General features: G+C 38.0%; 1 protein-coding gene across 2 annotated transcripts; it reads left to right on the top strand.

Annotated features, from left to right (window-relative positions):
- Positions 1-1116: 1116 nt before the first annotated feature.
- LOC117818116 (keratin, type I cytoskeletal 18-like) lies at positions 1117-6977 on the top strand. Of its 2 annotated transcripts, none has more exons than XR_004632321.1 (7): positions 1117-1666; positions 2995-3077; positions 3780-3936; positions 4222-4386; positions 4466-4591; positions 6379-6653; positions 6790-6977. XR_004632321.1 is itself a non-coding variant. In XM_034690990.1 (7 exons), exons 1-7 carry the CDS (start codon positions 1220-1222, stop codon positions 6827-6829), a joined length of 1239 nt encoding a protein of 412 aa, XP_034546881.1. In that variant the 5' UTR covers positions 1117-1219; the 3' UTR covers positions 6830-6977. The 2 variants fall into 2 exon arrangements, 1 of the variants encoding a protein (XP_034546881.1); XM_034690990.1 differs by having other exon boundaries at positions 6379-6599.
- The last annotated feature ends 6108 nt before the right edge of the window (positions 6978-13085 follow it).

Genomic DNA, 13085 nt, shown 5'->3' on the forward strand with positions numbered 1-13085 from the left:
TTTCCATAGTGATAGGCTCTGTGCTGTTAAGTCTATTTGATGCAGGAGAAAACACATGACGAGAGGTGAGTAAAGGTAACAGAAATCTTGGAATCAATAGAAAACAAAGAGCAATCAAAGGTAGATCCCATGACCGGTGCAACACCTGATCCGATTTCAAAGATGATTGTTTAACAGAACTGATCGGCATAGATAATCGCCTGTATGACAGTGAATGAGGTCAGCTTTTCTTTCTTTTTGATTGTATTTTCAACAAAGTGCTATTGGCTTACTCTTGTCCTTTAGTCTTCTAATCTCATCTCAGGTATGTTTGAAGCTTGGGTGTTCTGGTTTCTTATTACAATATGGCCAGCATCTCTGTTGATACTATTATTCATCCTTTGGTCTGTGTTGAAGTGTGATTGTATGTGCAGCTGTTTTATCAGTAAATCAGTTCAGTGTGTAACAATTTTAAGCTTCCCTTTTTTCATTTAAAGCTATCTGATTGCAACTACTTGATAGAATAAGTTCATGTCATTTATCAATCATTATTCAGCTATCTATATTAGTCAATCATTGTTTTAGCTTTGACTCAACGGATCTGTTTTGTAGCTGTTGTATCTCACTTCCTGGTTTGTCCAGATAGGAAAATTCTGTTTATTTTGAGCGTGGCTTACCACAAACTTAGAAACTATGCAGCAAATGGCAGACTTTAAACCTTTTATGGGCAAACCAAAGGAATTTACTAACATGCCTGCAAAATCAAGCTCAGTTTGAAAAGAATATTCAACCTTTTTAACTCTTAACTCTTTTACCAGCTGTCCTTATAAGAGCCTTTATTTGACCTACAACATATGTCTACAGTGGCTTTTTCAGTTAATGTATTCACCATATCTCAGCTAAACATTGATGCTAAAGTTGATTGAATGAGAAGGTTTTCTATGTGTTTTCATAACAGAAAAATGCCTTCAGGTTTCCTTGGAGACAGAAAACTCCCCGTCGGTTAGAAAAAGGGAACATGTGGGTGAATGTGAGCACAAGAGAGCAGGAAGGGGGGGACCGGGGCGATGTGAAAGTGGGCAGGGTCTGAGAGCAGCTGGGGTTGAGGGAGAGAAGCAAGAGTATAAAGTTCCCCCACTTCCCGCTGCCAGCGTCACTTTCTTTGCCGGCAAGCTGTTAGTCTCCACATCTCACTTTTTTTTTGCAACTTCAGTCTCCTCCGTGACTTAACTTCTCCAAAATGAGTGTAAGAAGAAACCAGATGTCCTTCTCCCGCTCCACTCCCAACTACAGTTCTTTCAGTGTCCATGCTGGTTCTGGTGGGTATGGGTCCCGCATTTCCTCTCCATCTACATCTTCCATGCGCTCTGGTGCCCCCTTCATCTCTGCCTCCTCGGCCTCCCGGCTGAGCAGTGGAATGGGTGGAGGTATGGGCTCAGGTTTTGGTGGTGCCGGTGCATCTGTGGCGGCTGGCGGTGGTGCCAGTGGTGCTGGGATCCTGGGCAACGAGAAGGGAGCCATGCAGAACCTGAACGACCGCCTGGCCAACTACCTGGACACGGTGAGGAACCTGGAGAAAGCCAACCAGGAGCTGGAGACGAAGATCAGGCAGGCTCTGGAGAAGGGAGGGCCAGACATGAGGGACTACAGCAAGTACGAGCCAATCATTGATGACCTGCGCAGACAGGTAAGCATATAATAATAAATAACAATCCGTTGAAAAGACATATGGATGTTGTTTGAGATGCAGCTAGGTGCACAGAACATAAGAGAAGTGAGTCTATATGATTAAAAATGATATTTAGGGGCCTCTGGCATGACCGTCAATAAGCGCTATAATGTGCATGTATCCTGTTTCACATGCAGATCTCTTTCTGCAAATAAAAACTGTATGAGTTTTTTCACATCTAATATATCTCATAGTAAAAATTAAGATTTTGCATATTTAAGCAGACACTCTGTATTTCCTTTGTTGGTTATCATATTTCCTGGAACAGACTAAAGGGTGTGGTTGTCAAGCTCCAACCCTCCCCCCATCAAACTTTAGTTAGTGCCACTAGTGGGTATGAACTTCCTCTGATGAATCACCAGCATGTGGGCATCATCATGCTAGACAGACAGAACGAGGACAGACAGACAGACAGACAGACAGACAAAGACATACCCAAAAGGCCCCCCCCTTTAAGATTTGCTGGTTCACTGGCATTCTTCAATGTGGGCCGATCTCAATGTGAAACAGATGGGTGACACACACACACACACACACACACACACACACACAAAGGCACAAAGGGTCTCGGAGCATGTGTGTGTGTGTGTGTGCACATACAGTGCATGCGTGTGAGTACATGGGTTGTGTAACAATCAGCTTCAGTCTGCAGAGTCAAATGTCACATTTTTGTGCAGACCCCAGATCTTCTGTGTCACATAATGACACATTTATGGTGACCCTTTGGTTTTTCTCAACACATAAAGGGATGAGGATTTTACTTTTTGTAAACTGAGGCAGGATGTTCAAATTTGGAAGAAGCTCACAAGCACAAAGAATCTTGCAATCTTTGCACACATAGACATGTATACAGAGAAATAAAAGGTAGTACTGGGTCTAACCTTGAAGAGCTAAAACTCTCTCTGTATGACTTACTCAGACAGGAAACCCATCTTTCCAAAACTGCTAAAACAAACCAGATTCTGTTCTGGCACAGGGACATTCCCTCTTCCTGTTCTTCACTTTGTGGTTCATCTTTTCTCTGACTGTGGATTCAAATATGTTCCAGCTCTAGTGTGTAATTTGACTCTGGGGGTTCTGTTGTTGCATAACAGGAAGCGTTGATTCAAATCACATGTTGATTTCTATGTCTTGATGTCTCCAAGAAGAAAATGACTGAAGCAGAACACAAAGTTATGTGTTGAATGAATTGCTTGTGGTTGCATGTTTTTTTTGTGCATTTTAACAGGGAAAAATAGCAAAAAAAAATGTGAACTGATGAAGGTAAACCTCTTTTCACTTTCCAGATCTTCGATAAGATCGCAGAGAACGCTCGTTTTGTGCTCCAGATTGACAACGCCCGCCTTGCTGCTGACGACTTCAAAGTGAAGTATGTTGATTTAAATGTATACCAAAGGGAATACATGTTGCTTATGTGAATAAAGCACATCTTGGATCACTCTCCACGTCCTGTAAAACTGCAAAGAGCTCAAAATTAAACTGCAAATAGGCGCCTAAGCAGACACTGTACAGTAGCCTGCATCTGGATTGGTACTTACAATATCTACACAAAGAACAGAAATGCAGGTTCTATCCAGAATTCTTTGTATATATATATATATATATCATTTTGGTCATGCAATGATTCATCAGTGGTTGAAATTGATTTGTGCTATTTCATAACTGCCCTTCACACTGGACATTCTCATGTGCTCAGACTCTGTTTGTCTGGAAGTAATGATAACAAGGACCTTGTTGAAATACCAGACTCCCCTGATAGTGAAGGAGACTTGACCTAGAACAATACACACATTGTCTGCCTTGTGAGATTCTGCATTCAGTAGGGCGACCTGTATAAATACAGTGTTCATGTGAACGCCATGAAAACAGGTCTGATATCAAATCTGTCTTATATAAACACTTGAATTCAAGTAATGAAGTAATGAGAACTGCAGTTCCTCTAGTTTTTCTTTTTTCCATCTATGCAGCCCAAGTAAAACCTTCACAAATCCATTACTTCATACTAAACAGATGAGTGTGAATAACAGCTGGTTGTGTCTGTAACAGATTCTGTGTCTGTGCACTCCCACAGGTTTGACAATGAGCTGGCAATCCGCCAGTCTGTGGAGGCCGACATCGCCGGGCTTAAGAAACTCATTGACGACACCAACATGACCAGGATGAACATCGAGAGTGAGATCGAGGCTGTGAAGGAGGAGCTCTCCTTCCTCAAGAAGAACCACGAGAACGTGAGTCATCCCTCTTAACACCACATCTGACTGATTTGGGGAAGTGGTTTTCAGGATTGCATGTCTTTTGGGGGCGGCAGTAGCTCTGGACTGGTGGCTGGAGAGGTGCTGGTTCACTTGCCTGGGCACTGCCGAGGTGCTCTTGAGCAAGGCACCGAACCCCCAACTGCATGCCCAAAAAAAAGCATGAATAGAAAAATTGAATATCCCCCCTGGGGATTAATAAAGTACCTTTCTTCTTCTTTTGTGTTTTTGTTCACTTTGGTTCTTGTTTCTGCTCTGCAGGAGGTGATGGAGATGAGGAATCAGATCTCTTCATCAGGCGTGCAGGTGGACGTTGACGCTCCTAAAGGTCAGGACCTGTCTCAGGTCATGGAGGACGTGAGGAGCAACTATGAAAAGATAGCAGTGAAGAATGCAGAGGATCTCAAACGGTGGCATGAAAATCAGGTAATGCAGTGTGAAAACTTTTTTTTGCACCAACTTTTTATTTTTCTTGGCTCACACCTTTATGTTGTCTTCCTGTTAGATCTCAGAGGTGCAGGTGCAGGTATCACAGAACACAGAAGCCCTACAGGGAGCCCAGATGGAGAGGAGCGACCTAACCAGGCAGATACAGACCCTGGAAATTGAACTTGCGTCCCAACAGAGCTTGGTAAGTTTGCATTTCACTCAAATTTGCTGAGTTGTAAGAAACATGTTATGATTAAACCACACTATATGATACTCAATTCTAGATTTTAGAATATCCTAAACACTAAGTAACTACCATTAAAACTTTAAGCCATGCCTTTATATAAACCAGAAAAGGATGTTTTTTTAACAACTTTCCCATGTTCATTGTTCACTCATGGTCATATTACATACCAATATTATTTTTTATTTATTGCTTAATTTGTCATTACCAACCATAATCACACCATGTCAACCTGTCACTACTGAATTTTTTTATTACTGCCTGTAATTACTATTAATAAGTAATTTATATTCCACTGTAACATTGTATATCTAAATTGTATTCTAGCTTTATTTATCTATTTTTATTTTACTTATTTTATTTTATTTTATTTTATTTCATTTTATTTTATTTTTATTTTATTTCATTTTATTTCATTTTATTTTATCTTATTTTTATTTTATTTATTTCATTTCATTTTATTTTATTTTTGTTTTATTTCTATTTCATTTTATTTTTACTTATTTTATTTCATTTTATTTCATTTATTTTTATTTTATTTTATTTATTTTATTTCATTTTATTTATTTTATTTCATTTTATTTTTACTTATTTTATTTCATTTTATTTTATCTTATCTTTATTTCATTTGATTTGATTTGATTTTGACTTTTTTTTTTTTATTTTTTTTTTTTTATTTCATTTTATTTTTACTTTTTTTATTTTATTTCTATTTCATTTTATTTTTACTTATTTTATTTCATTGTATTTCATTTATTTTTATTTTATTTTATTTCATTTTATTTTTACTTATTTAATTTAATTTAATTTTATCTTATTTTTATTTGATTTTATTTCATTTTATTTTTACTTATTTTATTTCATTTTATTTTATCTTATCTTTATTTCATTTGATTTGATTTGATTTTGACTTATTTTTTTTTATTTTTTATTTTTTTTATTTCATTTTATTTTTACTTTTTTTATTTTATTTCTATTTCATTTTATTTTTACTTATTTTATTTCATTGTATTTCATTTATTTTTATTTTATTTATTTTATTTCATTTTATTTTTACTTATTTTATTTCATTTTATTTTATCTTATTTTTATTTGATTTGATTTGATTTGATTTTGACTTATTTTTTTTTATTTTTTATTTTTTTTATTTCATTTTATTTTCACTTTTTTTATTTTATTTCTATTTCATTTTATTTTTACTTATTTAATTTCATTGTATTTCATTTATTTTTATTTATTTTATTTCATTTATTTTATTTCATTTTATTTTTACTTATTTTATTTCATTTTATTTTATCTTATTTTTATTTGATTTGATTTGATTTGATTTTGACTTATTTTATTTATTTTTATTTTTATTTATTTTTTTTTTTTCATTTTTTTTTTACTTATTTTATTTCATATTATTTTATTTAATTTCATTTTTATTTTATTTTTATTTCATTTCATTTTTACTTATTTTATTTTATTTTTACATATTTCATTTCATTTCATTTTATTTTGTTTTATTTTATTTTTATTTTCATTTTTACTTATTTTATTTTATTTTTACATATTTCATTTCATTTCATTTCATTTCATTTTATTTTATTTTATTTTTATTTTTATTTTTACTTATTTTTACTTATTGAAACTTCTTTCTTGATTGTACTTATGTCTGGGTTGCTGTAACAACTGAATTTCCCCCCTGGGGAATTAGTCTTGCTCTCCATAAATGTAATTCTTTTCATTCCCTCTCTTAACAGAAAGCCTCTTTAGAAGACACATTAAACAACACAGAGCTAAGAAACAACATGGAAATGGAAAAGTACAACGCCATTATTATGCGACTTGAAGAAGAGCTGACCAACTTGCGTGCAAACATCCAGCAACAGACGCAGGATTACGAGGCGCTGCTCAACATGAAGATGAAACTAGAGGCTGAGATTTCCATGTACAAGAGTCTGCTGGATGGTGGAGACTTCAAGTAAGAGTTATAAAGAGGTGGACGGAAAAAAATCAGATGGTGGTGGTGGTGGAGGTGAATACTATAATAACTTGTTATCATGTTTTGCATGGTCAATTATAACTATGTCATTAGATAAGCCAATATTTCCACTCAGTTTCAAGATGAATGCTTTAAAAGTCAACAACTTGAATGTCTGTGTTTTGCACAGGTTCGAGGATGCACTGGATGAGCTTGCCGGAACAATCTAATTTGGAACAAAGAATTTGGTACCATCCCAAATACTGAAAGAAGGAACTACAAGAATTCACTCTAAAAAAAAGTCCATGCTGGTCCACTCAATCAAATAAAACTGATGCTGGCTTGACAGCAAAATAAACTTACATGCAACCACTATAACTGTTATGTCTCCTGTGCATTTGTGAATGTTAAATTAAAGTGTTCATGCTAAGTTGTCACAGATTGATAAACACATTTTAAAGGAATTGTATGATTTTAATACACACATGGGAAAAAATGGAGGAGGAGGAGCCATATGCAGAAAACTAAAGATTTAATAACAAAAGAGCAAAAGGTAAAAACAGAACTTACTAAATGTCCAGGAAACTAAATCCAAAAAGTCAAAAAGAAAACACAGGGAACACAAGAATCACTGGAAGAAAGCAATGCACAGAGAACACGAGGAAGATGTAGGATAACTTGTAACTAATGCAGAAGATAGACACAAGGTAAATCTAGTCAAGTCAAGTCAAGCTTTATTTATAAAGCACAAGAATTGTATTCCTTTAGAGTTCTTTTAGGAGAATTTTATGTCTTTTAAAATCTGTTTTATTTCTTTACCTTGACTTGTTTTTATGATCTGCCTGTTTTATTTTGCTGCCCATGTAAAACACTTTGTAACCTGGTTTTGAAAAGTGCTCTACAAATAAAATTATTATTATTATTATTTAAAACAAGCTCAGTTGACCAAAGTGCTGTACAGTTATTAAAATACAATATAATCACACACAAATAGAACAATAAAAGAATATAAAGAGCTCAATTTAGGAAATAAAAGAGTAAAGAAGTGAAAAGCCAAGGATTCTTGTTTAGCTGGGACTGAACACCAAGGAGCAAAGATGGGTTTTTAGCAGTGTTTTAAAGTGATCCACAGACTATGCAGCTCTAACCTGGAAAGGTAGTTCTGTTCCACAGCTTTGGGGACGCCACTGAGAAGGCTCTGTCCCCACGAGTAGAGAGTCTGGACCGAGGTACTGCCAGGAGCAGCTGGTTTGATGACCTAAGTCAGGGGTGTCAAACATCAATCAATCAATCAATCAATTTTTATTTGTATAGCGCCAAATCACAACAAACGTTATCTCAGGACGCTTTTACAAACAGAGGAGGTCTAGACCACTCTATGTCAAATTATGAACAGAGACCCAACTTCAAGACAGGGTAAGACTCAGTCTGACCCCACCTTAATCCATCATGAGCATTGCACATCGCAGTATTTAGCCAGTTACAGTGGAGAGGAAAAACTTCCTTTAACAGGCAGAAACCTCCAGCAGGACCAGACTCATGTTAGACAGCCATCATGCCTCGACTGAGTTGGGTCTGGAAAGACAGATAGAGGGGAGTAAGAGAGAAGTGATAGTGATGAGACGAGTCGTGGAAGCTGTTGCCGCTGGAGTCCAGTACGTCCGCAGCAGGAGGACGTCTACGGCAGCTCAGAGGAATCTACGAGACAAGGGAGCTCAGGGACTCCAGAAAGGTCTATGGTTAGTAACTTTAATGGGACAGGCAGAGTTAAAGTAAGTGATGAGGGGGTTGGGGGGAAGGGGGTGAGCTAGGATCCCAGTGTGTTAGTGGGCCAGTTCCCCCGGCAGTCTAGGCCTATAGCAGCATGACAAAAGCTGGTCCAAGCCTGATCCAGCTCTAACTATAAGCTTTATCAAAAAGGAAAGTTTGAAGCCTACTCCTAAAAGTAGAGAGGGTGTCCGCCTCCCGGACCCTGGTGGGCTAATTTTCTTCTATTTTCTTAAAATATATTTTTGGCCTTTTTGCCTTTATTTGACAGGACAGCTGAAGAGAGACAGGAAATGTGGGGAGTAGTGAGCGGGGGAAGACATGCAGGAAATGGTCGACCAGCTGGGAATCAAACCGACGACCCCTGTGATGAGGACTGTAGCCTCTGTATGTGGGGTGCTTAGACCACTAGGCCACCATCGCCCAAAAGAGTCCACCCCTTTAATTGTAATAATCTGGATAAATCTGGTCGGCCCTTTTGCGGCCCATATTTTAAATAAATGGTCTGTCATACCTGGAGATATGAAATCTCTATCTTTTGCAGTTTCTCTCAAATCCACTAAATCTTTGTGAAGTTGTTTTGTTCCAAACAGACTTGTAAAGGAAGGACCATACTGTGAAGTCAAAGAAGAGATCATTTCACATCTAAATATCTGATCTTGAAGTGGTTCAAATGTTTTAATGAGAATTGTAAGTTTGTGGACAATTACATTGAAGTGTTAATTTTACAGGGCACTATAAATGTTGATGAAAAGATGAGCTCAGGCTCTTTCTTTGCTCCATCTGAGCTCAACTTGAGACACAAAAACTGAGTCTGATAAAAACAAATGGATGAGGTTAGATTGAGACAATTGAGAGAGCTCCCTGATTTCTCCACCTGAGCTCAAAAGGAGTCACAACACTTGAGAAATACCTGAGAATCATTTCAGATTCTGACCAGATCTCCTTTTGAACTGAAAGGGAGACTAAGCTGAGACTTTTTACAACTTTCTTTCTGGAGGCAAGAATGAGAAACAGGAGACATAAGCTATAGTCTCATTTTGCTTTCAAACAGATCTCATTGTTGTCTAGGAGACAGAAATGAAACACTTTTGAGATCTCCTCTCTTAATTTTTTTTCCTATGGTTATATATCAGGGGTGTCCAAACTTTTTTCAAAGAGGGCCACATATGATGTTGTCAGAATACCTCAGGGCCAGTGGCTCCTACTGAGACTTTGGAATCCTAAAAGTTATATATGAAATATTTAATAACAATTATTTTAAATGTTTTCTCAATAAAACAGTAACTAGGAAGTACCATGTAAAGATTAGCAAACGTTATCTTCTTCTGGGGGAAAATGTTTTTCATCAGGGTCGGGCAATGTGGGAAAAAATATTGTCTCATTATTTTCCTATGGCAGGATCACGATCTGGATTTCATCACACTTCTTGTTCATGTTGTTTTTAAGACTGTTCTGACCAGCAGACAACATTTGATGACAAAATAATTATTTTCCTGAGTTCTGAACATTTTTGATGCACCTAATTTGGCCTTTTCTGCACAATTTCATAATTTTGATCTTGTCTTGTGTCCTCTTTTGTGTCTTCTGAACTTTTAGTGTTCATCAAGAACATTTTCACATCATGATAAAAACATTAATTTGAAAACCTGTCAGCTTTAAGAGTTCTTGTGTTTCTTCTTTATTGCTGTCTTGAAGAATTCCCAGAGCTTTGGCTTTCTCCAAGTAGTCCATATGAAGCTTTTTGAGACATTTCTGGATTGACTTTAGTTTTGTTTGTGCACTTGAAAGAAACTGCAAATGTACAGATGATTCAGAAGGTGATTCATTTCTTTGCTATAAATAACACATTTTAAGATGGAAGCTTGGGGCCATAAATAAATGGACCTTGGGCCACAATTGGCCCCCGGGCCGTACTTTGGACATGGCTGGTATATACAGTCATGGCCAAAAGTTTTGAGAATGACACAAATATTACATTTTCACAAAGTCTGCTGCTTCAGGGTTTTTAGGTGTTTTTGTCAGATGTTTCTATGGTATAATGAAATACAATTAGAAGCATTTCATAAGTATCAAAAGCTTTTATTGAGAATTACACAGAATTCATGCAATAAGTCAATATTTGCAGTGTTGACCCTTCTTTTTCAAGACCTCTGCAATTCTCCCTGGCATGCTGTCAATCAACTTCTGGACCAAATCCTGACTGATGGCAGTCCATTCTTGCATAATCAATGCTTGGAGTTTTTCAGAATTTGTGGGTTTTTGATTGTCCACCCGCCTCTTGAGGATTGACCACAAGTTCTCAATGGGATTAAGATCTGGGGAGTTTCCTGGCCAAGGGCCCAGAATCTTAATGTTTTGTTCCCCGAGTCATTTTGTTATGACTTTTGCTTTATGGCAAGGTGCTCCATCATGCTGGAAAAGGCATTCTTCATCACCAAACTGCCCTTGGATGGTTGGGAGAAGTTGCTCTCGGAGGACGTTCTGGTACCATTCTTTATTCATGGCTGTGTTTTTAGGCAAAATTGTGAGAGAGCCCACTCCCTTGACCGAAAAGCAACCCCACACATGAATGGTCTCAGGATGCTTCACTGTTGGCAAGAGACAGGACTGATGGTAGCGCTCACCTCGTCTTCTCCGAACAAGCCTTCCTCCAGATGCCCCAAACAATGGGAAAGGGGATTCATCAGAGAAAATGACTTTACCCCAGTCCTCATCAGTCCAGTCCCTGTACCTTCTGCAGAATATCAGTCTGTCCCTGATGTTTTTACTGGAGAGAAGTGGCTTCTTTGCTGCCCTCCTTGACACCAGGCCTTCCTCCAAAAGTCTTCGCCTCACTGTGCGTGCAGATGCACTCACACCTGCCTGCTGCCATTCCTGAGCAAGCTCTGCACTGGTGGTGGCCCGATCCCACAGCTGTAACACCTTCAGGAGACGGTCCTGGCGCTTGCTGGACTTTCTTGGGCGCCCTGGAGCCTGTTTTGCAACAATTGAACCTCTCTCCTTGAAGTTCTTGATAATTCGATAGACGGTTGACTGAGGTGCAATCTTACTCGCTGCTATAAACTTCCCTGTTAGGCCCTTTTTGTGCAATGCAATGATGGCTGCACGTGTTTCCTTGCAGGTAACCATGGCTAACAGATGAGGAACAATGGTGTCATGCACCATCTTCCTTTTAAAGTGTCCAGTCACTCAATCATGACAGATTGATCGCCAGCCTTGTCCTCATCAACACCCACACCTGTGTTAATGTGTGTGACACCACTCTGACTCCATCAACCCATATTCCAAACCTCGGTACAACCTCGCTTTTGAAAAGCATGTCACTAACATCACCAAAACCACCTTCTCTCACCTAAAAACCATTGCCCCACTCCACCCACTACTCTCCTTCCCTGCAGCTGAAACCCTGATCCATGCTTCCATCACCTCCAGAATTGACTACTGTAACAGCATCAGTCACTGCATTAAAAACAGACATGACTCTGTAGTGGAAGTCACTGCATTAAAAACAGACATGACTCTGTAGTGGAAATCACTGCATTAAAAACAGACATGACTTTGTAGTGGAAGTCACTGCATTAAACACAGACATGACTCTGTAGTGGAAGTCACTGCATTATAAACAGACATGACTCTGCAGTGGAAGTCACTGCATTAAAAACAGATGACTCTGTGTCGGAAGTCACTGCATTATAAACAGACATGACTCTGTAGTGGAAGTCACTGCATTAAAAACAGACATGACTGTAGTGGAAATCACTGCATTAAAAACAGACATGACTCTGTGGTGGAAGTCACTGCATTATAAACAGACATGACTCTGTAGTGGAAGTCACTGCATTAAAAACAGACATGACTCTGTAGTGGAAGTCACTGCATTAAAAACAGACATGACTCTGTAGTGGAAGTCACTGCATTAAAAACAGATGACTCTGTGGTGGAAGTCACTGCATTATAAACAGACATGACTCTGTAGTGGAAGTCACTGCATTAAAAACAGACATGACTCTGTAGTGGAAGTCACTGCATTAAAAACAGATGACTCTGTGGTGGAAGTCACTGCATTAAAAACAGACATGACTCGGTAGTGGAAGTCACTGCATTATAAACAGACATGACTCGGTAGTGGAAGTCACTGGATTTAAAACAGACATGACTCTGTAGTGGAAGTCACTGCATTAAAAACAGACATGACTCGGTAGTGGAAGTCACTGCATTAAAAACAGACATGACTCTGTTGTGGAAGTCACTGCATTAAACACAGACATGACTCTGTGATGGAAGTCACTGCATTATAAACAGACATGACTCTGTAATGGAAGACACTGCATTATAAACAGACATGACTCTGTAGTGGAGGTCACTGCATTAAACACAGACATGACTCTGTAGTGGAAGTCACTGCATTAAACACAGACATGACTCTGTAGTGGAAGTCACTGCATTAAAAACAGATGACTCTGTGGTGGAAGTCACTGCATTATAAACAGACATGACTCTGTAATGGAAGACACTGCATTATAAACAGACATGACTCTGTAGTGGAAGTCACTGCATTAAAAACAGATGACTCTGTGGTGGAAGTCACTGCATTATAAACAGACATGACTCTGTAGTGGAAGTCACTGCATTAAAAACAGATGACTCTGTAGTGGAAGTCACTGCATTAAAAACAGACATGACTCTGTAGTGGAAGTCACTGCATTAAAAACAGAT

Source organism: Notolabrus celidotus, chromosome 1 (genome assembly GCF_009762535.1).
Source record: "Notolabrus celidotus isolate fNotCel1 chromosome 1, fNotCel1.pri, whole genome shotgun sequence".
Classification (NCBI taxonomy): domain Eukaryota; kingdom Metazoa; phylum Chordata; class Actinopteri; order Labriformes; family Labridae; genus Notolabrus; species Notolabrus celidotus.

Excerpts from the sequence above, each read along its gene's own strand:
- LOC117818116 (XM_034690990.1), top strand. The coding sequence starts at position 1,220 with ATGAGTGTAAGAAGAAACCAGATGTCCTTCTCCCGCTCCACTCCCAAC. Across the intron at positions 3,078-3,779 it reads GCTGACGACTTCAAAGTGAA|GTTTGACAATGAGCTGGCAA; the intron begins GTATGTTGATTT and ends GCACTCCCACAG. Across the intron at positions 4,387-4,465 it reads AACGGTGGCATGAAAATCAG|ATCTCAGAGGTGCAGGTGCA; the intron begins GTAATGCAGTGT and ends TCTTCCTGTTAG.